General features: G+C 40.6%; 2 protein-coding genes across 10 annotated transcripts in view; one reads left to right on the forward strand and one right to left on the reverse strand.

Annotated features, from left to right (window-relative positions):
* The window catches only part of KIAA0825, a 417931-nt gene extending 403785 nt beyond the window's left edge, over positions 1-14146 (reverse strand). For 6 of the 8 annotated variants that reach the window (XM_084628509.1, XM_084628508.1, XM_084628507.1 and 3 more), the window contains exon 1: positions 14059-14146. The gene's annotated coding sequence lies outside the window, so the exon portion shown is untranslated. Of the gene's footprint in view, positions 1-4240; positions 4307-14058 lie in introns of all 8 variants that reach the window. The other 2 variants (XM_084628503.1, XM_084628504.1) reach the window with 2 other exon arrangements.
* Positions 14147-14233: 87 nt separating this feature from the next.
* Positions 14234-27853, forward strand: part of SLF1 (SMC5-SMC6 complex localization factor 1) — a 76791-nt gene continuing 63171 nt past the window's right edge. Inside the window, exons 1-3 of one of the 2 annotated variants that reach the window (XM_084628514.1) lie at positions 14234-14368; positions 15171-15284; positions 15483-15558. In XM_084628514.1, the coding sequence (XP_084484640.1) occupies positions 15171-15284; positions 15483-15558 (190 nt within the window). In that variant the 5' untranslated portion in view covers positions 14234-14368. Of the gene's footprint in view, positions 14423-15170; positions 15285-15482; positions 15559-27853 lie in introns of both variants that reach the window. The other variant, XM_084628515.1, reaches the window with a different exon arrangement.

The following is a 27853-nucleotide window of genomic DNA, read 5'->3' on the forward strand; positions in this document are numbered from 1 at the left end:
TCACACTGCTGAAGAATTTACAGTATTTTTGGAAATCTAGATTTCCCAAAATTTCCCATGTCACTGAAATATCTAATCCACAGATTAGAAGACACCTTGAAAGATACAGAATACTTAACTTAAAATCATAATATTTTATGAATTCTGAAGTTATTTTATTTTTCTATATGTATTTTGCTCCAAGCTTTCAAGTTAAGTGAGAATGGGTACACATGTTGTGATCCAACCTTGAATACTGTATTGATTTAGTATATGCAAGTGACACTATTGCATTCCATGAACTTCCAGAAACCAAGCCCAGGTGCCCCAATATTCAAAACCACAAGAACTATCACTCCTTTTATGATTGTCAACCTAATGAAGCACAATGCAACCTTTTTGATTTTTTTCTCCGAAGAACTTGTTTTTACTACCAGAAGTGGATGGTAGGCTTCACTCTCCAAGCAGACACAGTCTACAAAAAAGCATTTACAGCCAGCCATAGAAGACTGGAGAACTCTGCGCTGCCAAGACGGAATAAATAATTTTACATTGTTGCTATCATAAATATAAAGGGAAGGGTAACCACCATTCTGTATACAGTGCTGTAAAATCCCTACTGGCCAGAGGCAACATCATGTTACCTGTAAAGGTTAAGAAGCTCAGCTAACCTGGCTGGCACCTGACCCAAAGAACCAATAAGGGGACAAGATACTTTCAAATCTTGGGGGGTGGGGGGAGGGGGAGGAAGAAGGCTTTTTGTTTCATGCTCTTTGTTTATGTGGTTGTTCTCTCTTGGGACTGAGAGAGGCCAGACAGAAATCCATCTTCTCCAATCCATCCTAATTCAAGTCTCCAATATGGCAACCAGTATACGTAAGCCAGGCAAGGCAGATTAGTTTATCTTTTGTTTTATGTGAATTTTCCCTGTGTTAAGAGGGAGGTTTATTCCTGTCTTCTGTAAACTTTAAGGTTCTGTCCAGAGGGGGATCCTCTGTGTTTTGAATCTGAATACCCTGTGAAGTATTTTCCATTCTCATTTTACAGAGATGATTTTCTCCTTCCCACCCCCCTTTTTTTTCTAAATAAAATCCTTCTTTTAAGAACCTGACTGATTTTTCCATTGTTCCAAGATCCAGGGGTTTGAGCCTTTGATGATTTTGTAACATGGTTAGGATATTATTCTCAAGCCTCCCTGTGAAAAGGGGCGTCTAGGGCTTGCGGGGAAGATGTCTCCAAGTGGTCTCTTTCCATGTTCTTTGTTTAAAACGCTTGGTGGTGGCAGCATACTGTTCAAGGACAAGGCATAGTTTGTACCTTGGCGAAGTTTTTAACCTAAGCTGGTAAGAATAAGCTTAGGGGGTCTTTCATGTGGTCCCCACATCTGTACCCTAGAGTTCAGAGTGGGGAAGGAACCCTGACAATTCCTGACAAAGTTTCACATCACTGGACAGAAAACTTGTGATGGTGTTAGATTTTTGAGGGGAGAAAAATGCTAGTTCCCTGAATAGAAACTTTTCTTTTAAAGTCCCTCTGTCAAACTAAGTAAACAATTGCTGAGCCAACCAATTCTGCTAGAATGTTAGAAGTTATTGTAGAAGACATTTATAAGCAGCCTATCCAATAATATAACCAGATTTGAAAATAGTAGGATTTAAATCCATCAACACACTAAACAGGGAACAAGAGAAGAACAACTAGCATTTTATACTTTCTAGATTTTTATAAAAGCTAATTTTTCATAGAGTTGAATATGATGATGCTGCAAGTTACAAAATCAAGTTTAAGACATGACATAGGTAAGGAAACAGAAAGAAGCCCTGGAAAGAAATTTGGACCACCAATGAGATTGGTCTCATTTGTCTACAAAGATTAAGGTGAATTATTTTATGCAAGAAGTACAATATATTACAAGATAAGAAATATGTAGCTACTATCATCGGAACTCAGGCAGGATGAATATGGAGTGGGGAAAAAAATTCAGGATTCTAATGAAAAAGACATGCGAAAGCATGTCTTTAGTACAAAGTCATTTGAAATTGTTAGACTGAATGCAATGCAAGTACAAACTTCATGATCCTTCAAAATTTCATTTAAAGAGTAATTAATTTATACCATTACACCACAGTGTGGTCACTATAGTAATTTAGGACCATCATGCAAGGAATGTTTTGATGACAAATCTGTTGTCCTGATCCCATGAATTTTGTGTGTCAAAGTAAGAATAATACAATTCCCGTATAAAACCAGAGCCTATATATATGCCAAACTTTTGTGAGCAGTTTTTCAGCTCCTTACAAGCCATGTATTTGAATTCACATTTTTTGAGGTTAGATGTCAAATATTTGTATGCAGTTGAAAATAGGTGAATTACTGGAAGACCAGTTCTGAAGCTGAAATAACTGGCATTGGCTTTAGTGTATTTTGTAGGTTGTGTTACCTGTGGTATTGTTTTTTGTGAATAACCCAGGCTATGGGTTATCACCTTAAGAACTGGTTTCAGAGTAACAACCGTGTTAGTCTGTATTCGCAAAAAGAAAAGGAGTACTTGTGGCACCTTAGAGACTAACAAATTTATTTGAGCATGAGCTTTCATGAGCTATAGCAACTGTAGCTCATATAACTAGTAAGCATTCAACATTTCAAAAATATCACAAGTGAACAAATGCCCAAAGGTGAATAATTCAGTCATCACCACACGATAATTAATTGCCTTGTTTAACTTCAGAATCAATCTGACCTGACCTCCAACCTTCCCCAGAAAATCAATCTACCACAAAAGTTACCCAATCTTCCTCCTTGCTGACTAACACAACTGTAACCCACTTACCTCTTACCACCCTTTGCCAGAAACCACAGTGACTGTACAAAGGGAGACTGACAGATTTAACATAATTCATAGTGAAATGGAAACACATGAAACCATGGAAGAAGCAGAAAATTATGCTTTATATGATTTTCATGCCAACATAACTGATGTCCTAATTACAGTTAATGAATAGTTTTCATGGTATTCAATGGTATTTTTTTTTTTATTTTATGTAGTTTAAGGGAAGGTGTTTAACTGGGAGTGTGTTACTGGGGTGAGTATACTCTAGTTTGGGAAATTAAGTGCCCTTGTAGGGACCTTTTGTAAATGAAATAAAAACATTAAAATGTACCTGAATTATCGTTTTAAGTGAACCTATCTTTTACAAAAGTTAAAAAGCTCCAGAAATATTGCCACAATTTTGTTTTCTACATTCCAGTGGAGATAGTTATGTTAAAAAATGTACTCAATGCTACTGAATGCAGTGACTCTTTTTTCTGGGTAGCAGGAAAAAGAGAATGGGGCTCCCTACTACATTTGGGTTTCGATGGAGGAGAAAAGAGAACAGACTTACCTGACCGAAACCAAGGAGAGAACAGGAAGGGACTTGGCCAGATGGAGGCACTGACCTACCATGCACACTAGGCTAAGGGGAGGGTATTTATACCCTATGCATTCCAGAAGAAATTCTGCCTCCCATAGTCACTGATCAGCAGTGTCTACCCTCAGGATCAGGGCAGGACCAGATTTATGATTTGCTGTGGGTTTGTGCTTAGTCACCTCTTTCTTGGGGGGAGGAGGGGGGGCGGGGCGAGTGTGGGAGGGAAAAGAGGTTGAAGTAATTTTTCTTTCACCACCAGATTGGCAGAGACAGGGTAGATTTTTGAACCTTCCCGATAGCAGGACACTAAATTCAGAAAAAATACTTAAAAATAAACATTGACATTATCCATCAAAATTACAAAAAAAAATAAAAATTGAATTCTGCCAAGCCTAATTATGATATAATCTTTCATTAAATGATCATATACTAGTTTTTCCACAGAACCCCTGCTTCACTCAGTGCACAGGATGGACAGCACTCACTGAATGGATAACTAATCAATATTTCTTTTTATCTGCATCAGTGTGTAACGACATCTTATTTACTGCACAAAATCCAAACTTTACACTGAACAAAAAAATAATAATTTCCTCATGGGCTTTTTAATTACACTCATCACCATAGCATCTGAATGCTTCACAAATATTAATTATCCTCCCAACACTTATCTAAGTAGAGATAATTTTACTGTCTCCATTTAATATATGGGGAACTGAGGCACAGGAAAATTAAAGGTCAAAATCATCCACTAACTTTAGGTGTCAAATCTGAGGTGTCTACAGTCTGATTTTTCAGAGTACCTAGCATTTTATAGTACTTTATACATTCAGAGAAAAGCTTCCACTGACTTCAGTTGCAGTTGTGAATACTCAGAAGTTCTGCAAATCTGGCCCCAGATGTCTCAAATTAGGCACCTACAAAATGAGGAAGACAAAATTAGTGGCCACCTGGGAAAAGTTTGGTTAAAAGTGACTTGTTCAGAATCACACAGGAACTCTGTGAGAGGGGCAGGAATAGAATCCAGTTCTTCAGGGTGTAATTCAACTTAATCACAAGATCATCTTTTATCTTCCTGCAGTCCCATGCCCTATTTGCTAGATACCTTCCATCTTCTCCAGCAAATGAAGCAGGGGTTCTACAGTCAACAGTCTCATTCACTATATTATACTAACTGATTTCCTGCACATCCTGTCCAGTGAGACTCAGGGATCCTCTGGAAAGACCAGAATGTGATTGTGTAATGAAAAACTGGATTATAATGCTTATGCACAAAAGATCTGAATTAAGGTTAAACAGGCAACCTTAATTTTGGCACTTCCTAATTGTTGAGGGCTTGACCTACAACTGTAACATTAGGGGGGCTTAGTTTGCTTCTGGGTGGATAAAAATCAATGATTTTAAAATGATTTTTATTTAAATTGGATTTTTTTTGATAAAATACTTTTTGAGGGAAAAAAACCTTTTTAATTAAGATATCTTTGAGCTATGAAGTATCTCATCATGGAATAGGGATTATAAATTCTAATTCTATAGTATGACACAATATATTCATGTAATGTTTAAGAAAAGTTTTGTAAATGAGTTCCAATAGTTCATGGATTAGGGACCGACTCTTATGGGGTTCCAGGGGCTTCTGTACATATTATTTAGATTAATCTTTCTATCTACCCAATGGGACTCAGTGCTCAGTCCAGAAGATACCATCAGAGATGCTCAGTTTTGCAGTTCTCAAACTGTGGATTCGTGCATCAAGAGATAACATGCTTGTTAACAGCAAAAAATGTTTTAAAATAAATAAATAATATACAGAGGTGAGAAATACCAGACCTTAACCCTACTGTCCCTCTGCAAATTTGTACACAGAGTCAATCCCTTACCTCTCTCTAAAAGTGCAAAGTTTCAAAAAGTTCAATGAATAGAAGATTGTCCATATCTATTCCACCCACAATAATGAGAAGAAGTCTGGAGACAAATGTAAGAAGGGAGGGACAGACAGTAGAAACAAAAGTCAAACTGTATGAGCAGCATATTCCAGAAATCTTGAGGTCTTTCTGAGTGAAGCCTTCATTGATCTAAGATCTACCATACTATTCTCTCACTAGAAGGGAAAACCTACAATGGCAGCAGGCCGTAAGAGAGACCCAGTTTGGGAATATTTTAATGAAGTTCCTCTATCTGTGGGTAAGACAGGCATGCGTGCAAAATGCAAACAGTGCAACAAAGAAATGCAAGGCCTGGTTGCCCCAATGAAACAACATCATGAGAAGTGTTCCTTCTCAGGAGGAAGCTGCGTTGAAGATGATAAAAGGAACATGTCTGAACATGCAGGATCTTCAGGTTGGTAACTTTTTTGTTACATGCTTCTTTCTTAAGGACTGCTCGTCTTCCTTCTGGACTATTCTTGAATTCTCATGTTTGAGCAAAAAATATAGTTGTTGCTGTATGGTACTATCATTTTAGATGCAGTTGTGATAAAAAATAAATAGTTGAAATAGGCAGATATTCCTTTTACAATTTCACCTTTAAAGTAATACTGAGTGTTAGTGAATGCAGTGAGTAATAATAAATGAGCAGCATGGTAATAATGATTAAATAACTGCATGGACTTATTTTGTTTAGGAGAATCCATCCTCAACATACAGGATTCTGAAGACTATCCACCTTCAAGATCACCATCATTTTCTATAGCTTCAGAATTATCTGCCAATGATAGTGTTTCAGTCACATCATGTATATCCCATAGCCATAGTATATCACCTGTAGATAAGTTTGTGATAAGAACCAGCAGATTACAATAAGAGGTAACTGATGAAAAAATTGCCTAGTTTGTTTATCCAACAAACTATCCTTTCCGTATGATTGAGAACCCACACTTCATTAACATGGTTCAGTCATTAAGACCAGGACACAGTCCACCCAACAGAGCATACGTCGCAGACAAATTGCTGGATAAAGTGTATGAAAGAGAAATTGGAAGTGTGCAAAAGATCTAGAGCGTGAAATTGTTAACCTGAGTCTTGATGGGTGGAGCAATGTCCACAATGATCCTGTTGTAAGTGCTTGTGTGACAACAGAAGAAGGGAATGTCTTCCTTACAGAACCAATTGATACATCAGGAAATGCACACACAGCAGAATACTTACAAGTAGCAGCAGTAAAAGCTATGACAAAACTGTGAAAAAAAATTCAAATGTTTAGTACGCAGCTTGGTCACAGACAAAGCTGCAAATGTATCCAAGATAAGAAGAAATTATTTAGAAGAGAGTCCCAAGCTAATAACATACAGTTGCAGTGTTCATCTGATGCACCTCCTAGCCAAAGTGTTCCAGAAATAAGGGCTAATGTTGTTGAAATTGCAAAATACTTCCATAACAACCACTCTGCAGCAGCTGCTCTGAAAAAAGGGGGAGGAAACAAGCTAACTCTCCCACAAGACGTGCGACGGAACTCAGGAGTGGACTGTTTTGAGCAGTGTATCAAGAACTGGCCTAATCTGATGACAGTTTGTGAACAAAATCGTGAAAAAATAGATGGCATGGTCACAGCCAAAGTTCTCAACATTGGGCTTAAGAGAAATGTTGAACACATGGTAAGTACCCTGAAGCCTATTTCTGTAGCCTTGAACAATATGCAGGGAAACAGCTGTTTTATTGCTGACGCTGTTGAAATTTAGAAGGAACCGAGTGAGATTTTTAAAAGAGAAATATTCAATGACAGAGTTACATTACAAGCATTAAAAAAAACAAATGGGACAAGCACTATCTCCAGCTCATTTTCTTGCAAATATTCTCAATACTTGGTACCAGGGTCAAACCAGAAGAAGAGGAGTTGGCTATGACATGGACATTTAGTAATCATCCCTCCATAATAAACTTCCGAGCTATGGGTGAACCATTCGAGAAACATAGGTTTGCTGATGAGGTTTTAAGAAAGTCACACAAGTGAATTGGTGGAAGTCATTTAAGCACTTGGATTCAGAGACCATTGAAGTGATGATCTCTTCTTCTGCTGGTGTAGAAAGAATATTTTCTTCCTTTGGACTAATTCATTCCAAATTGAGAAATCATTTGGGACCTGAAAAAGCAGGAAAGTTTGTTTTTCTTTTCCAGATTACGAACAAACAGGAAAATGAAGGTGAAAATGACCGAGTTAGCTGCAGAAGCCAATATTTTAAATTTCTCATGTTGACCTGGCTGATGTAGTAGATTTAATTTTGTTTGTTTTGAAATATTTCATTTAACTATTTTAATTAAAAATAATTTTAACAAAAACAAACCTGATTTTAAAAAATGTGAATGTTTAAATTCAAAAATGCATATGCTTATTTTGTTAAAATATTATATGTTTGCTGCTGAAGAAAAAAATCCAGAATACATAACGTTGTTGTTTTAGTTAACTAAAACAATTTAAATGTCTGACTGGTAATGTTCTCTTCCTAATACAGCATGGCAAGAAAATCCTCCAAATATTAATGATTAACCTGTTGAAGTGGAGATAGTTCACCTCCCAATGACTTCATAAATATCTGCTTCAATTACCTTTGGTAAATGAAATAACCAAACAATCATTCATTTTCTGATATAGCTGTAAAACTAATCTGAAAAGTTTTGAAAATAAATCACTTTAAAAATGTATAGTATGTACCTTCTAAAAATGAAACCTACATCTATCTCTGAGGTGTGAAGAATATGTATTAAAGTTATAACAACCAACAAGAATGCACTTTTATGTAGAAAATTCATGATTAAATTGAGTCTTCCTGACTAGCGGTTTAAATCAATTTGATTTAAATCAAATCCACCCTGGTTTGCTTTTTTAAAACTAAGGATATTCCATCATGTAGAATTATACTGGTCCTCATATGGGTCATCAGTAGGGCTGGAACTAATACCAGATATTTTTGAGCTCTTCTATTCTGTTTCATAAACACAGCACTAAAAGCATCACCTTGCCACCATTAGCTGAAAATGGGGGAAGAATTAAAATAAGATTAACTAAATTGGCAGGAAATGGAGTGGTAACAGAAGACCATAATATTAAGATAGGGTACATACTGTATGTATCCAATTGTCAGTTTAAGGATGAGGTAATTGTTTACAGTTTGGTGTATGTGGAATGTTGGCATGCATCCAAGTAAAAGTGGAGCATGCTCAGCACAGAGGTAGACTTAAGGTCACCTAAGTAGGTCAGTCAAGCATGGCTCAGTGTAAATAGAGGAAAAAGGTTACAGACCATAATAGTTGGCAGATGATATTATTTAGCTACAGACCATAGTAGCCAATACAGACTATAATATCAAACTTTTATATAAGAATGACTCAAACAATTATTATGGGATAATAAGGGAAGGATTGTAAAAGAACCAATAGAGAGATTGGAATGCAAGCATGCTCAGAAAGGGTCTTCTGGCTGGCAAAACTGTATAAAAGATAGATAGTCAGTAGGCAGTGCTTATTTAGTTAGAAGGAGAAGGTGAAGGTGTTGGTGAAGTTGTTCAGAGAGGGAGGAGAAGATCAGGGTCAGAACTCTGGAGTGGTTTTTGCAGCGGAAGAAAAAACCGCTACAAGCAGTGCCAGAACCTGCATCAACTAGCAGACCCTGACAGAACAGAGGGAAAGAAACCTATGGAGAGTAGGCATGCTTGTTATAGGATAAATATAGAACTGAAATCATATTAATGAGTATGTTTGGAGCAATAAAGATGTGTATTTCTGTTTGATCAGTGGCTCTCAACCTTTCCAGACTACTGTACCCCATTCAGCAGTCTGATTTGTCTTGAGTATCCCCAAGTTACACCTCACATAAAAACTACTTGCTTACAAAATCAGACACAAAAAGTGTCACAGCACACTATTACTTAAAAATTGCTTACTTTCTCATTTTACCATATTATAAATGAATTGGAATATATATATTGTACTTACATTTGAGTATATAGAGCAGTATAACCAACTCACTCTCTGTATGAAATTTTAGTTTGTACTGACTTCACTAGTGCTTTCTATGTAGCCTGTTATAAAACGAGCCAAATATCCAGATGAGCTGAGAGACACTTGCACACCCCTGGTTGAGAACCACTGTGTTAGAGCTTAAACTTTATACATATAAAACAATGTAAAATTTCTGTCAGCGACTGCACATGGCTAATCACCATATGTAGGGTGCAACACTTAGTACTGTTCTAATTGTACGACATTGCAGTTCAGATATTTTTAAATCTGTAGGAATTGTGTTGATGAGATTACATTGTAGCCAGGAAACATCAGTGTGCTACTGTAATAGAAGATACTTTGTTTTGGAAAAGTACTGCCTGTGTGTCGATCAACTATATCAGAAGACCGTATCTGTGTCCTCCCAAAGGTAACTGATCTAGGATACTCTGGGGAGTTTTTCTGAAAAGGGAACCTCTAGTAAACCCAGGGAATTTCTCTAAGGTGAGCCCCCTTTCACCATTCAGAAACATATTAATAGGTTAGTAGGCTACCTTGAAGGGAACTTCTGGTAAACCCAGGAGGGGGCAACAGATAAGCTATTCTGGGGGTACCCTGGGTCTGATTTTGGGGTAACAGAACCTTTAATGCATTGTACAGACCTCTGCCACATCAGCTAACATAGTAACGAATAGCAGGAACAGGTTGTCATCCAGTATGTAGATCAGCCTCTAGAGCAGGGATTCTCAAACTTCATTGCACTGCAACCCACTTCCGACAACAAAAATTACTACACGATCTCAGTGTCCAGTATTACTCTAAATTATAGAGTCTAGAACATAGAGTCTAGAATCAGGGCTTGTGTTAGGGGGTGGTAAGCAGGGAAATCACCCGTGGCCCCATTCCACAGGGGGCAAGTGAAACTAAGTGGCTCATGTGTTGGCTTCAGCCCTAAGCAGTGGGGCTTGGGCTTTAGCTTCCGCCCCCCGCGGCAGGGTGTCTAATACCAGTACTGGCGACCCCATTAAAAGAAACTTGTGGCCCACTTTGGGGTCGTGACCCACAGTTTGAGAACTGCTGCTCTAGGAGATGAGACACACTTTGCCAGTCGGTTTCACTGATATTTACTGGCAACAGAGGTATGTTCAGGCGCAGGAATACTGGGATCTATTGCAAGTTCCTCGAGGTCGTGTCATCCAGCGGATACAGAAGCCGCAGACACTGTCCTTCCTTCCCAAGCCTGAGCCATTCTGCTTAGTTCCCTAGCACTGTGCTTCTGTACCCCACCAGACTGACTTGGTCCCCCTCTAGCTCTTCTCTTTGTTAGGCACCAGCAGCTCAATCTATTTAACTTATTTCTATAAGTAGGTTTGGCAGAATTAAAAAAAAATTTTTTTTATAATTTTGACAGATATCAATGTATATTTTAAAGCATTTTTCTCATTTTTATCTATTTAAAGTTCCAAAACTGTGAAAAATTAAGTATTTTTCATCCATTTTTATCTATAATCTTTCACAGTTGTGGGAAATTATGGGGGGCAGACAACAACAGGTATCAGATAATTATTTAATGACAGCAATGTTGAAATTCAAAAAGTTAAAGCTTTATAATCATTAAAACACAAATTGTCAGTATCACATGTATATTTTGATATATGAAGTAAATATCCCCAAATCAAACTGTAATGAGTTCTCAAGCAGTATTTTTCTTTATTTATCTATCTGTAAATTTCAATTATGTTTTATGGAAATTTTTTTTTTGTTGAGTTTTTGTGTGTATGGTAAAACTGAAACCAAGCTAATCCTTCCAAGCCTAACTATAAGGCACATTTCCTAATCTTTTAATAATTCTCGTGGTTCTTCTCTGAACCCTCTCCAATTTATCAACATCCTTCTTGGATTGTGGACACCAGGACTGGATGCAATATTCCAGGAACTGTCACACCAGTACCAAATACAGGGGTAAAATAACCTCTCAGCTCCTGCTTGAGATTCCCCTATTTATGCACCCCCGGACTCCATTAGCCCTTTTGGTCACAGCATCACACCGGCAGCTCATGTTCGGCTTATTATCCCCCATGACCCCAAATCATTTTCAAAGTCACTGCTTGCCAGGAAAGAGGTCCCCAAGTATGGCCTACATTCTTTGTTCCTACTTGCATATATTTACATTTAGCCATCTGAAAACACATATTATTTGCTTGTGCCCAGATTACCAAGCAATCCAGATTGCTCTGTATCAGTGACCTATTCTCTTCATTATTTATCACTCCCCCAATTTTTCTGTCATCTGCAAACTTTATCACTGATGACTTTGTGTCTTCTTCCAGGTCATTGATAAAAAGGTCAAATAGCATAGAGCAAAGAACTGATCCCCATAGGACCCCCACTAGGAACACAGCTGTTTAATGATTATTCCCTACTTAGAATTCTATTTTGAGACCTATCAATTTATCATCTTTTAATCCATTTAACGTGTGCCATCTTCATTTTATATTGTTCCAGTTTTACAAAGTGTTGTGCGGTACCAAGTCAAATGCCATACAGAAATATAAGCACATTACATCAACACCATTCTCTTCATCCACCAAACTTAAGAATCTCATAAAAAATTACATAAAATTAGTTTGAGGGGATCTATTTTCCATAAAACCAAGTTGACTGGCATTAATTATGACAGGTTTCAGAGTAGCAGCCGTGTTAGTCTGTATTCGCAAAAAGAAAAGGAGTACTAGTGACACCTTAGAGACTAACCAATTTATAATGAGCTTATCTTAAGTGATCACTCTCCTTACAGTGTGTATAACACCCATTTTTTCATGTTCTGTGTGTATATAAATCTCCTCACTGTATTTTCCACTGAATGCATCTGATGAAGTGAGCTGTAGCTCACAAAAGCTTATGCTCAAATAAATTGGTTAGTCTCTAAGGTGCCACTAGTATTCCTTTTCTTTTGGCATTAATTATGTTATCCTCCTTTAATTCTTTATTTATGCAGTTCCATATCAAGCACTCCATCTTCTTGCCGAGGACTGATGGCAAACTAAGAGGCTTATAGTTACCCAGGTCATCCTGCTTACCCTTTTAAAATATTGGCATAACATTAATTTTCTTCAGTGTTCTGGAACTTCCCCTGGATTCCAAGACTTATTGAAAATCAACATTAATGGTCCAATGAGCACCTGAAGCAGCACTTCTAAAACTCTTGGGTGCAAGTTATCTGGACCTGCTGATTTCAAAGTGTTTAATCTTAATAGTTACTATTTAACATTCTCCTGAGTACACCAGTGGAATGGAAAGAGTGTTACTATCATGACTACATCATCTGTTTTTCCCCTACAAATACAAAACAGAAATATTTATTTAACACTTCTGCTTTTTCTCCACAATTCTACCATTTCCATCTAGTAACAGACTAACCTCTAAGGTGTCACAAGTACTCCTTTTCTTTTTGAGACTAAAACCAATTGACCTAGATAATACTAACCAGGGATACCTAGCATTTGTAGAAGACTTGAATTTTCAAACTTGCCATTAATCAAACTTCACAACATCTATTTTGAAATAGGTGGCTAAGACTTATTTGCCTAGTGGGGAAACTGAGGCAAAGGTGGTCTATGTTAGCCCTTCGTCAACAAAAAATAATGCGATATATGCCATCATGTGCCAGCAATGCCCCTCTGCCATGTACATTGGCCAAACCGGATAGTCTCTACATAAAAGAATAAATGGACACAAATCAGATATCAGGAATGGTAACATACAAAAGCCAGTAGGAGAACACTTCAGTCTCCCCGGACATTCAATAACAGATTTAAAAGTAGCCATCCTTTAACAAAAAACTTCAAAAACAGACTTCAAAGAGAAACTGCAGAGCTACAATTCATTTGCAAACTTAACACCATCAATTTGGGCTTGAATAGGGACGGAAAGTGGCTTGCTCACACAAAAGCAATTTTCCCTCTCTTGGAATTGATACCTCCTCATCAGTTATTGGGGGAGGACCACATCCACCCTGAGTGAATTGGCCTTGTTAACACTGGTTCTCCTCTTGTAAGATAACTCTCTTCAGGTGCCAATATATATTTATGCCTGTAATTTTCACTCCATGCATCTGAAGAAGTGGGTTTTTTTAGCCACAAAAGCTTATGCCCAAATAAATGTGTTAGTCTTTAAGGTGCCACCGGCCTCCTCTTTGTTTTTATGATTTGTGCAAGGTCACAAAAGAAGTCAGCGCAGGACCAGAAACAGACCCTCCCCATCCCAGTGTCCCGACTAGTTCCAGACCAAACGTGCCGTCTTTAATTTATAGCACCACCACCACCACTTGGCAAAAGAAATAAATTGTGGGGGGGGGGGGGCAGCCTGGGGTCGTCACCATCTGCTCACCCCGCGACAGACGGTGGCACACGGCATGTGACCCGGCCCTGGCGAGCGCAGCCGGAGCGCCACACGCTGTCAGGCAGCCAAGTCAGTTATTCACAGGCACGAGAGAGAGAGAGTGTGTGTGGGGGGGGGGGGGACGACTAACGGTCAGTCACAAGGAGCGTCCTGTTGGGGGGGCTGCAGGGGAGCCGGGCCCGGGGGCAGGAGAGGGGCTAGTGGGGAGCAGGGCGCCTGCCGGGGCGGTTCCAGTGGGGCCCCGCTCCCCAGGAGGTGCGTGTTGGGACACAGCGGCCCGGGGATGTCTCGGACCCTGCTCCCCACAGTCTCTCCGCCCCGCCAGGCTCACTTACCGGCCGGGCCCCGCTCGGCTCCGCGCTCACAGCCCCAGAGACCAGGGAGCGTCAGTGACAACGTCCCGGAACGGCTGGGGCCCACATCCGGGGGCGGGGCTGGCGGGAAGGAGGCTGCAGGGGCTGGTATGGCAGCGCGCCCGCCGTCTCTTACAGCAGCTCCGGGAAAGGCGGGGTCGGGTCTTCTACAGCCGCTGCTGCGCTGCCCTCTCCCCACAGCAGCGCTTGGGCAGCTAATGCCAGCAGGCACGAGAGGGGCTGTTTGATCCGCCTCGGCTCTGTGAGCGCGACCGTCCCCGGGCAGGGAAAGGTGAGCGCCCTGGGGTGACCGAGTGTGGCCTCCCCCTGCTCCCAGGCCCCCATGGTAGGTGTGGGCGGGGGAGAGCTGGGTACCCCACCATGATGCACGCCCTAGGCCTAGCAATGCCATGCAAACTGTGCACTAATATCCATGTAGAATTGACTGGTGGTGCCCCATGAAGTCCAGCTGCTGGTTCAGGTTTGAAAATGCAGTTATTGGCGCCACCTCCATTCAACATCCTGTCTCCTCCCCTTCTGTTCTACTCCTCCTATTAAAAAGAAAAGGAGTACTTGTGGCACCTTAGACTAACAAATTTATTTCCCTGCGGCCCTTTCTGCTACAACCTACCTTGCCTAGGACAGCTGGTTTCACTTTGCTTATTATGGACCTCCCCCCTCAGTGGCTGGTCTGAGTCCCTCTGTATGTGGCCAGGGGTTTGGTTAGGGAACAGTCACAGCAAATCTTGCTGGCAGGTCTAACTCTCTTCCTTGAGGTGGGTAGGCTGGCACACAAAGGTGCAGAGCTGGGAGCATCATGTAGGTGCTCAGCATTGTCTGGAACCTCTGCTTTAGGCTATTATCTTTAGTGTACATTAATGCTACTTAGTAACAATTTTAAAATGGTCATTTTTGTAGTATCTCAAAGTAGCATTACTCTAATAGAATCATTTGCTTATAGAGCTATATTAAGTCTTTAATTTTATCCAAAAATGTGGAAGGAATAGAAAGTTCGAATACAAATTGTACAAACAATTTATGCATATATTTTCCTCCCCCTCCCCCGCCCAAAAAAACCCCACAACATTTTACAGATGGCGACTGCTGTCCAGAAACGGAGAATCCAACTAACTGGATTTAAGAAACAAGAAAAGGAGGCTATAGTTGAATTACTGCTTACACTGGACTGTGTTTTTATTGATACTGAGGTAAGCATCTACCTTCGTTGTTTCTTTCATTAAATTCACAGAAGGAGCAAAAGGAAGCAGCAGATAAGATGGAAGTCTACAGATAAATAGGCTGGATGATGGTCTGTGCTATAAGCTAAAACTATAAGTCTGTGCTAGTAGTTAAAAAACTAAACAACCATTTTCAATTACACTTTTTTGTTTGTTTGTTTTTGTTAGCAATACAGAAATTGCACACATCTTATAGCAAAACAGCTTTCCAAGAGTGAAAAGTTCTTAGCAGCTTGTGCAGCAGGTGAGTAACAAATTGTGGTATCCTCTTTAACTGTATCAGTTAATGAACAAATAATATTATTAACCTTGTTTCATAATTGTTCTTATCTTTGCTGATAAACAAGACTTTTGCTCAAGCTTGGATTTGCTTCCTCTCAGCTTATCTCTTCCCTTTGTTTGACTAAAATCAGTAAGTCTGTTATCCCACAAAAAGATAATTGTTGGTTAAGGTAACAGTTAAGATTGAGAAGTCACAAGTTATTTATTAGAGAGAATAAAAAGTATTGGAATACTTGCTATTGGTAGCATACAATTCTGACGCTAAACTTCACACTAACATTCGCTCACAGACTGCAAACTTCTGCCTGCACAGCAACCCCTTATGGCCAAAAGAAAAACCCTTACCTCTGCCTTTTTTATTGGCTCTAGACCCCAATTTTAGTCCTTTGGGGTTTTTTTCATACTTATGGCCTGAATCTGAAAACCGTTACTCAAATATTTAAAGGTTTTCAAGATGAGACCTCTATATTGTAAGATGTTTTTGATGTAGGGCTTTCTGGAAGGGCTTTATGGTGTTTACAGGCTGTTGTTATGGACATAAGTTTTGCAATGGCAATATATTGGTATGGTAACCATTTTGAGTATTATCATCTTTTCTTTTAATCATACTTGTGTCATATATATGCTGAAGCATATGTATTACTAATAATTATTTGTATTACCACAGTGTTTAGGGGCCCTACTCTAAACATTATACTAGGTACTGTACGAACACACAACAAAAAGATGGTCTGTACCCCAAGGGGCTTATGATCTAAGCATAGATAAGACAAACAGATGGGAGAGTTCAAGTAAACAATGAGAGGTACAGGTCAGCATGGTAGGCAGTGGACTTTGCACATTAGCAGCCTAACTTAAATTTTTCATAGGCCTCACTGCAACGGAGAATTTTGGGGAAAGATTTTAAGGTAAATAATGAGGTAGGTTTGCGAATATTTAAAGAGGGCAGCTCCCAATTATATGGGGCAGCATGGGAGAAAACATGAACAAACAGGCAGTGGAACCTGGCATCATGGAATGATTGGAGGTGAGAGTTAACATGTCAACAGTGAATGAGAGAAAATAGGGTGGGGAAAGGCCATGAGGGGCCGTTAAAGAGAATACAGGCAGCTTATGTTTGATTCAATAGAGAAGGGAAGCCAGTGAAGGGATTCAAAGAGAGGAACGACGTGGGTGAAGTGATGGGCTAGGAAAATCTTAGTATCCGCATTTTAAATGGATATGAGCAGGACATGATTGCATTTGTTCAGGCTAGAGAGTAGGGTGTTCCAGTAACTGAGACATGAGTGATAAGAGCTTGAAGGAGAGTTTTGACTGTGTGGATAGATGGGCCATATAGAAATACTATGCATAACAAATTGGTAAGATTTAGATGTAACCTGGATATGAAACCTAGAGAAAGGTTGGAGTCGAAGATGACACCCATGTTACAGGCCTGAATGACAGGAAGGGTGGTAGTGTTATCTACAATGATTGAGAAAGAAAGTAGGGGGAAAGGGAGATTAGAAGCTTTATTTTAGCCATGTTTAGCTTGAGCGGGCAGCTAGATATCCACAAGATCATCTCCAGGAGGCAGGTCATGGTTTTAGTTTGGACAGAATGGGACAGGTCTGGAGTTGAGAGGCAGATTTGTGAGTTTTCAGCATAAAGATAGTGGTTGAATTTGTGTTTTGTGAATGAGATTACCCAGAGATAAAGTGCAGATGGAGAACAGAACAGAACCAAGGATGGAGCCCCCACATAAAGTTACAGGGTGGATGAGGATCCTCCCGAGGACATGCTGAAGGAGCGATTAGAGAACCAGGAGAGAAGAGAGTCACAGAAGCCAAGCAAGGACAAGATTTCAAGACTGTGTCAAAGGTAGCTGACAAGTCAAGGAGGACGAGGATGGAGTACTGGTTCTGAACTTTAGCTAGAAAGAGGGCATTAGAGATTTGGTAAGAACCATTTCAGTGAAATATAAGGGGCAGAAGCCAGATTGGAAAAGGTCTAGGACAGAACTGGAGGAAAGGCACTCCAGAAGGCAATTGTAGATAAGAGCATTCAATGAGTTTATAGATAGATGGGGAAGTAGTTATAGGCAAGTGGAGTTAAGGATATTGTGTTTGGAGTTTTTTTTGAGATGGGAGAGACTAAAGCATGCATGTATGCTGGAGTCATAGTTCAAGGCAACTACACTCATGTTTCTCTTCAGTGGTCCAGCAAGGACACCGTTCTCAGGCTGCCAGTTCCCCGGTCTGTCACCTTTCTTGGGTGGAGACCTCCCATCTCTCTCCCTTCTGACAAGGGTATCTCCAAGCTACACAGTTCCCTGCCTTCACTGTGTTGTTCCAGCACAGACAGGTTGTCCAAGGAATACCTATTTGTTTCTCTTCAGAGATGGTTAACGTGTAATTGCTACAGTTGTAAGTACCCCAGAGTTCTTTCTATGCAAGCCTACTTTAGAATAAAGGTAAAAAACTTTACAGATAGTGTTCTGAAAACAAACAAGAAAAACCTTACATGTATGCTAATAAGCTTACCAGACATCTCAATCCTAACATGGATTCTGGCAGGAGCAATCCTTCAACTGCCTTCACTACCTAAAGGGATTCCTTGTGGTTACTAGTTCATCACAGCTGCAGCTCAGAACAAGTTCTTAGTCCAGTGGTTCTCAACCTGTGGTCTAATCAGCTCACATCTGTGGCCCAGGTGACATCCTCAGGGCCATACATGTAGTATATATATTTTGTGTGGATACGGCCCACATCAACACAGAGCTGCATATACTGCCCACGATGGTAAATAGGTTGAGACCCACTGCCTTAGTCTTATGAGACCTCAGTAGTCCCAGTGCTTCCAACCCTACCTTAAGGACTGGGGCCCTCCATGGACCAGGGTTCTTGTCCATTTGGTGGTTCAAGAAGGCCCCTAGCCAGATTAAAACCAGGCTATTTATCCAAAAATCCTCTTTTTCTGTTGGTCCCTGGAGAATCCTGTCAGAATTAGTACATACACATAGCTCTGCAAGGGGGTGGCTTCAAAGAGATGATAATAGAAGGAAGCACATCCCCCCCGCCCTCACTAGAGAAGGTACATACAATGCCACAATAACACATGCACAGTTGTTTTTTAATACAGTGTACCTCAAAGGTATTAACCTTAATTTGATCAGATTTAATTCATATAAAGTTAATCTTAATTCTGTAAGGTTTGTTTAGAATATTACAGGATATTGTCAGTCTGGCACAGCTTGAATTTGAAGACTGGTATAAGGCTAACAGGCTTATATACACAGATATGCTAAATCAGTATTTACTGATGATTGTAAAATTGCTCAGTTGTATTGGCATTTAAATGCCAGTGATAGACACCTTTGAAAATTCTAGCATCTAATGACAATTGGCTATATGTGGATAGACTCTGGTACCCCATGCAGAGCCTTATTGAAGTCAGGGCTATAGAATTTAGGTCCTGATCCTGCAGCAAGTTCCATGTCTGCAGAAGCAGACAAGGTTCTATTTGTGCTGGAATCCCTTGCAGGATTCTTGTTCCCTTGCACTCTTCTTGTTCTTCACTGATGACAGACTGCATCTGCTGGGATCATCTCTCTCCTCGTTTGTGACAAAATCAAATCAGTGGATGTTAAGAATATGCTGTAACTTTTAATATTGAAAACTGTTTAGTTTCCTCTCCTCAGCTGTTCAACGGCCATGTTTCTGCTCCGTATAACAGGGTTGTAATCACCACCACATTAAACAATAAATATCCTGCCACCTAAACAGAGGCCGTTGAAGACACTGAATACCATTGACAAGACCGATTCAACATGTGACTACTTCAGTTATAGAACATCTTGCCGTCAACCAATTACCCAGATAGAGAACTCTTCACGCATTAGGCGTCATTACCATCTACCTGCAGTATCAGCTGGTCATTTGTTTCCATTTTATAGGTACTTCTATTTATCACCAATGATCTTAAGTCCCATAGTTTCTGCATTAGCTGTAGTTGGTCAGTAGCGTCTTCAAATAAGGCAATATCATCTACATATTCAAGATCCTCAAATTTCACCCCTTCTACTCGGCCTCCATCAGCTTCGTTATCAGTTTATTAAAATACTAGATAATATGGGGGAGAGCGAGAGAACACGCATTCCTGGAATACTCCTGATTCTACTGAAAACCATTCTAATACAATCACTGACCCTCACACAACTAAATGTACCATGGTAGAGTTCCTCCAATAAGCATGCTACGTTGTCAGACATCCTATACTGACATAGCAGTACCCAGGGTGCATCATCTGATCGATGTACTGATTCAAAAAGTGGCTGCAAAAATCTCTGTAAACACAATGTTAACTTTCTTTTGCTGCTCCAGTCATTTTTCAGTGACATTCCACAAGGCAAATATAGCATGGATTTATTCCTTGGGGCATTCCGCACCAAAAATTAAAAATTCTGTGCACAGTATTTTAAAATTCTGCAAAATTTTGCACTTTTTATTTGTCAAAATAACTCTACATAGTCACGCCAGTTTCAATTATTTTAGTAATTTATTTCAAAATACCTGTCAGCAAGTATGCCTGTAACAATACAGACACCCCCACAAATTCCCTGAGGAGTAGAGAGTTAAAGAAAACCCTATGACAAGCCAGTTCCTGTTTCTCTGCCCCGCCCCCGCCCCCTCCCCCACCCCCAACCCAGGGATCCAGAGTGAGAAAGATACTGATGCTCAGTCCCAGGCTTGCACAGAATTTCCTGCCTGCTGTCCTCTTCTTCCCTCAGGGCATGCTGGGAACTGCAGCTGCCAGGAACCCTCTAGCTCTCTCTCCTTCCTCCCAGCAGTTTTTTCTGTGTGAGCTGGGCTCTGCTGGGTCCAGTGGCCCCTAGTGGCAGCTAGCAGCACAGCAGCCCATTTCTGGGGAGGGCAGAAATTCTGCACGCACATGTTAATTTCTGCAAAATTCTGCATTGTGCTGTGGCACAGAATTCCCCCAGGAGTAATGGATTGTAGATTAACCCGTACAGAGGCCATATTGGTTGTTTGTCATATTAGAGTTGAAACAATATTTCAATCTGTTCAGTAGTATGATCATAAACATCTTCCCTGGGACAGACAGCAGGGTTATTCCCCTATAATTTGCTCAAGTTTGAGCCTCTCCCTTTTTAAAGTAAGGGATGATGCAGCCCCTTTTCCAGTCTTCTGGAATGTTACCAGTTTCCCTAACTTTTAAAGAGATTATGAAGCCAGTGAACTGAATCCAAACCTCCACTCTTTTTTAGCAGTTCTCCGGAAATTTTGTTGAGGTCAGATGCTTTAATTTCATAATTGTGTGACTGCAAATATCACTTCCTTTAATGTCACAGCCTGTTTTTTGCAAGGTTCATTTCTGGATTAAGTTTTAGTGTACATCTTGGAGGGGAGCTGTTGATTATTTAACAAAAATGTCCTCACCAACTGTTATATTGTGCATCAATATCCTGGCAATATTTTCAATTTTTGTCCTTAATTCGCAGAAGTCACGGGAATGGACGGCCAGTTAGGACATTCAGAATCTCAAAGATGCGTTCCTGGTCATGTCTTGAAGGGTCTCTCAGTGCTCTGCATTATATTTTTCCACCATTGATTAGGGTCAGTCCAACAGGCCCTTCTAACTGCTCATTCAAGTTATTTCTTTTCTTCTGTTGTGCATTTCCTCTTCTCTTACATAAGAATGGCCATATTGGGTCAGACCAAAGGTCTCTTCGCTAACTCTCTTCTGATCTTCCAGTACATCCATTCTACACTGCATCTTTTTTTTTTTCTTTCCCATAATTTGGTATCATCTGTAATCCAACACTGCTTTTTAATGCTCCTTAGTCCTAGTCATTCTCTAGCAGTCTCTGAAATAAAATCCCAAAATGAGGTCCACTATTCCTCTGTAGTAGACCACTAGTCATCCAATATAGAATATTTATTGGAAGTTGCTACTGCATAATTCTTATCAATCGTTTTGTCAGGAAGCTTATCAGCACTGAAGCATTTTGATGCAGTAGGTACCAGTCTCTGAAACTTGGTTCAGTGGAACATCATTGTTACTATTAGTAGTCAATCAGATTCTGGAGCTAGATCAGCACTTCTAAATATACTTACATCCAGGATGAGTTTAATTGGGTTTCTGAACTAGAACATGATCTAAGGTTGCATTGTTGCCAGACAGATATCAAAATGTACATTTATGGCAATTCCTGTGGCAGAACCAGGTAGCATTAAAAATAGTCCATGTGTTGAAGCAAATTCTAATGGACACGCACTATTATCTGATTTCTCTTACAATAAGGTGTGTGGCCCCAGTACCAATTCAAATCTAGTTGTCTAATGACCAGTTCTTGTGTTTGTATTTCCTAAAATACAATATGATGTTGAAATGAAGTGCTTGATAAGTCTTCTAGCGTGGCATAAGAAGCATCTTTTACATCAGGCTTTACAGCAGTGGCTTTCATTCTGAAGACCAGTGATAATCTGAAACATTTGCTGTTCTAGAGAGAGTTGGCTGTCATGTAATGCTAGTTCCTCACTTCTACCTGACGTAAAATAAATGTTTTCCTAATATGCAACTATTGTAGATGCCATGGCATTTTTATGTTGTTGTGAAGAGGAGAGAAGTGGTCCATAAGACAACCTTTCTATTAAAATAGGGTTTATGCTAGGAAAAAGTTTTACCACACTTCATAGGAATCCTGGCAGTATTTTCCATTTTTGACCTTAATTGACAGAAGTCATGGGAATGAATGTTCCGCTAGGACATTCAAAGTCTCAAAGATGCAATGCTGATCAAGTCTTTGAGGTTTCCTGAGGGATTTCTAACCAATTATTCCCTATCCCCAAATATTTTTCTCATGGATGCCAGGAAAATTACTATAAATGAGCTACGCAGTGGGGAAAGTGCAGTTTTCCCATGCTTGAGGGGTGGCCCAGACACATCAGCAGTCCTGTGTTGCTGTGCGACAGCATGAGAGCGTCTAGCTGATGCTGTCTGAGAACTTGGACAATATGAGAAGAGCTCTGAGCAGCCGTTCCGATAGGGAAATGGATACAAACAGGACAGGTAAAACTGGGGAGAAAAGGGTCTTTTCTACAGCTGCCCCTGAGCTTTACCTTATTTAAAATATCCTCCTCTCATTGCCTTTAATAGGGCTAAAGCCAAGTTTCCTTCAGTAAAGGTGGTTGTGATTTCCCTACACTTTTTTTCATGTGGAAGTGTGGTTGCCCTGAGTAAAGAAGGCTGCCAACTCATTGTTTGTGGTGCGACTGAAACTAGGCTGCCCTCAATTCAGGGGCGGCCATCTTTCCTAGTTAGGATAAGGTAGTGTGGAGATCAGGAAGAGGCTAAGAGAGTGCGGAGGAAGCAGAGAGTGAAAATAGTAAGGGTGGATCTTGTAAAGGACAAGGAGGGAAATAACGGGGGCAACGAGGGGGTAGACACTGTGGAATATGAAGTGGGGAGGAAAAACTGGGTTGTGTAAGGAGAGAGATGTAGAAAGCAAAGAAGCAGGATAGTGCTCCTGGTGGAATTCTGCACCAAAAAATTAAAAATTCTGCACACAATATTTTAAAATTCTGCAAATTTTATTTGTTAAAATAATGCAGTATAATCCTGCTGGTTTCAATAATTCTGGTAATTTGTTTAAACTACAATACAATGGATGAAGAATGGGAGTGGGGAGCATTGGAGGAAATCCCCAACCCCCTTCTGTCTAATAGTAATGGAGCTAGTATTGACCCTTTAGTCAACAAATATATGCAGCCATACGCTCAGTGTTACATCATAGGCAACTGAAGTACAAGTGAGGGCTGGGGACTCAAACTTGCAATTTATATTGGCTACTAACAATCTCCAGAAAGGTCAGTAGCAAACAGTTCATGGAGCACATTTTGATTAAAAAAAAATTCAGTCCAAAAATGTAAACCAGTTCTAATCAGTAAAGCACCATAAGCATTTATACAGCCACACTGTCCTTTACGATCAAGATCCTTTACACCACTCTGGCAATGTAAAGGAGCCTTAAAATTTTAACACTTTTTTATACTCCTTGGGAATTCACTAAGAACACTGGGAACAATTAACTAAGAAGGCAGGCTGTTACATTCTGCTCTGCCTGAGGGGACAGAGGCTGCCTCACGCCTACTTCCCCAGAAACACCCCAAAGCCCTGCCCGTCCATGCTGAGGGCGCCACAATAGCAAGCAAGAGGGACAGAGTATCTGTCTCTCTCTCACACATGACTTCCCAGCCTTCAGAAGTCATTTTTCTGCGGGGAAGCAAAGAAATCTGCGGGGGTCATGAATTCTGCGCATGCGCAGTGACACAGAATTTCCCTCCCGAGTAATGATAGCAATAAAGTATGGGGATGGACAGGGAAAGGATGGCAGCTGCTCCACTCTAGGGCTTAGGAATGTTTTTTAAGTTCTCTCTCAGAAGCTAGCAGGGATACTCACATTTCACATGTGCTTGTCACATTAGATTTTGAGCATGAAAATAATCAGACTTAGGGTACAGGTGGCTTCCATCTAAAGATTAAAAAACTTGATGGGAAATGAGAACAAATCCCAGATTTTAATTCATCTTTCTTGACATGTGACTCATGATTTTAGACTATTGGGGATTGGCTGTAGTGCATCCATGCAGATGGCTCCCTCTCTGTGAGCACAGGGTCTTGATAAGTCTCTTAATGCTGGAAATCCTCATCCTTTCCCATCTCCTCACCCTGGTTAAAATACATTGAAAACAGGGTGAGCAGCTCTCACCAACCAATTGAGCAGGAGCAGCTGCAAGGAAGTGCTCCTTGCATAAGCCAGGGAATGGAGAAGGAGCTTTCCCTGCTTTTAGCAGAAGAGGGGGAGCCACTCCCTCTCTTTAATCTCTGTGTGGCTCCCCTCAGATTCTTCCCCCTGAGGTAATAGTGTAAAGCAGGGGTGGGCAAAACACGGCCCATGCGCTGGATCTGGCCTGTCTAACATTTCTGTCCGGCCTGCCATGACTAACATTTCCATCTGGCCTCTTCTGCCCCCTTGCGATCTCTGATTCCGGGCTGCTAAAAGTCCCACGGTGCAGCCTGCACCTTGCACCCCCTCCCACACCCCAACCCCCTGCCCCAGGTCAGAACCCCCTCCTGCACCAAAACTCCCTCCCAGAGCCCACACCCCTCACCCTCTCCTGCACGCCAACACTCTGCACCAGCCTGGAGCACCTCCTCCATTAATATAGTAGAAATATGCAGCCCATGACAACTTATCAAAATACGTGGAGTGGCCCCCCTGCGAAAATTATTGTCCACCCCAGCATAAAGGGAACTCTGTCAGGGATATTTCAGGAAGATCTCTTGCACATCATACCTCTCCATGAGGCTTCTGTAGGTAAGGACACCCCCCCCCCCCCAAAAGGACAACTAAACCACCAAAACGGCAGGAAGAGACAAGGTGAAAATATCAGAAGGGTAGCTATATTAGTCTGTATCCACAAAAACAGTGAGGCGTCCAGTGGCACCTTTAGAGACTAACAGGTTTATTTGGGCATAAGCTTTCATGGGTAAAAAAAATCCACTACTTCAGATGCATGGAGTGACCATTACAGATGCAGGCATAAATATAGTGGCACATGAAGAGAAGGGAGTTACCTTACAAGTGGAGAACCAGTGTTGACAAGGCCAATTCAGTCAGGGTGGATGTCCACTCCCAATAATTCATCAGGAGGTGTCAATACCAAGAGAGGGAAAATTGCTTTTGTAGTGAGCCTGCCACTCCCAGTCCCTATTCAAGTCAAATTAATGGTGTTAAGTTTGCAAATGAATTGTAGCATTGCAGTTTCTCTTTGAAGTCTGTTTTTGAAGTTTTTTGTTAAAGGATGGCTACTTTTAAATCTGTTATTGAATGTTCGGGGAGATTGAAGGGTTCTCCTACTGGCTTTTGTATGTTACCATTCCTGATGTCTGATTTGTGTCCATTTATTCTTTTATGTAGAGACTGTCTGGTTTGGCCAATGTACATGGCAGAGGGGCATTGCTGGTACATGATGGCATATATCACATTATTAGATGTGCAGGTGAATGAGCCCCTAATAGTGTGGCTGATGTGGTTGGGTCTCCTGATGGTGTCCCAAGAGTAGATGTGGGAACAGGGTAGGCAACAGGGTTTGTTACAGGGATTGGTTCCTGGGTAGTGTTTCTGTGGTGAATATTTGCTTCAGGTTTGGGGGCTGTCTGTAATCGAGGACTGGACTGCCTCCCAACGTCTGAGAGAGTGAGGGATCGTTTTCCAGGATAGGTTGAAGATCGCTGATGTGCTGGAGAGGTTTTTAGTTGGGGGCTGTACGTGATGGCCAGTGGTGTTCTGTTATTTTCCTTGTTGGGCCTGTCCTGTAGTAGGTGATGTCTGGGTATCCGTCACACTCTGTCAGTCTGTTTCCTCACTTCCCCCGGTGGGTATTGTAGTTAATAATTCTTGATAAAGATCTTGTAGATCTTTGCCTCTGTCCGAGGGATTGGAGCAAATGCGGTTGTATCTTAGGGCTTGGCTGTAGACAATGGATCATGTGATTGTCCTGGATGGAAGCTAAGGCAACACAGAAGTAAAGGTGGCATGGTATAATATTGCCATCCTTGCTTCTGCTGGTGGGGCACTGCCTTCAGAACTGAGCACCGGGCCAAAAGCTCTGCTCTCTGGCCACCCAACTCTGAAGGCAGCGCAGAAGGGTGGCAATACCACAACCCCCCTAAAATAACCTTGCAGCCCCCTGCAACTCTCTTTTGGGTCAGGACCCCCAATTTGAGAAAAGCTGGTCTCCCCCATTAAATCCCTATTGTATAGGGTAAAAGCACACAAAAGACCAGATTTCATGGTGGGACACTAGATTTCACGGTCCGTGATGTGTTTTTCATGGCTGTGAATTTGGTAGGGCCCTATCCATAAAGGATAAAGTGATGCAAAACTGCATTTTGGTCTTGTTACCACCACTAGTTCACATTGACACAATATATCTTCCAAAGAACACTAAGTATGATTCCCACCTTTTTAGTTTTACCCATAATCATTCCCTAGTAATGTCCAATATTGCTGAATATTGCCCTTAGGCACAGTTTTGGGGTTTTTTTGGTGTTGCGGGCGGGGAGGGAGACATGCATGTCCACCACCTTTTCTTGGTAAAACTGTAGTGAGAGTGTGGTTAGATTCAGTAGATTCTAATCCCCTTCAGTATTTGTCCTCACCCTGAGAGTTCCAGCAAGCATACCAATGTGGATGGATTTTTAATTACGTGGAACCTATTGAGTAGGAATTGGTGACAAAGGGTTTATTAAGCTATAGGTTATGTACAGAGCACCTTTGTGTCTTTCTATTAGATGTCCACAACCAGTGCTATCTCCTTTAGAAGTACCATCTGTGCTCTTGCACTGATGCATTTTACCAGTAACCCTGCTGTTCTGAGAAATTGATTAGGATCACACAGTTTCACTTAATGTATGCAGTAAGCAGTGTTTCAATACAAGAGGACCACAACTCCTGATCTGAACCTGAAAAGACAGACATTTAGAAAAGAGGGAGGATCTTTACATACAGAAAGAGGAGGTGAGGCCAACGGAGGGGAAAAGGATGTGGAAAGGAGTACTAGTCTAAAATTGTTTCCCCCTAATATTGGTATCCACTAAACTTACACAATTAGAAATGTCTAGACTTTCAGAGTTTAGGGATGAACTATGCTGTGCTTTTAGTATGCTAAAAATTTAGACAGTTTTGTTAGCTGGTGGTACCAGTATTTATGGCTTCAAATAAGAAACTAGCATGGGATGCCTTTATTTGTACATCCAAACAGATTATTCATAAAGGTGATTTGACAGAGTTGTTGCATTTTCTCTGAGTTCACAGAATGTTCACAGTCAGGAAATCTATTTTTACAGTGTATTGTAAAACATCATATACGAATACTAAGGCTAAGTTGATACTGAGACAAAAGACACAGGAGCAAAATCTAGAGAGGCAAATTAATATCATGATTGTTCTTTTGTCTGGGATTATTTTATTCTGGAAGAGCTTGAGGATACTATGTCATTAGAAGAAAGCAAAACTACCATGTCCAGTGACTTTGCGCAATTCTGATGTTAAAATATTAGGAAAGGAGAACTTTGGAGTAGAAAGAAAAATTGTTCGAAATGTTACTTAAAGATGTACTGTGGTATTTGAATGAGAGAGCTTGAAGTTAATTTTATATTTGATCTTCATTTGCCATTTGTCTGTACAAAAA

The sequence above is a fragment of the Lepidochelys olivacea genome (genome assembly GCF_965140295.1).
Source record: "Lepidochelys olivacea isolate rLepOli2 genome assembly, chromosome: 5".
In the NCBI taxonomy this organism is placed as follows: domain Eukaryota; kingdom Metazoa; phylum Chordata; order Testudines; family Cheloniidae; genus Lepidochelys; species Lepidochelys olivacea.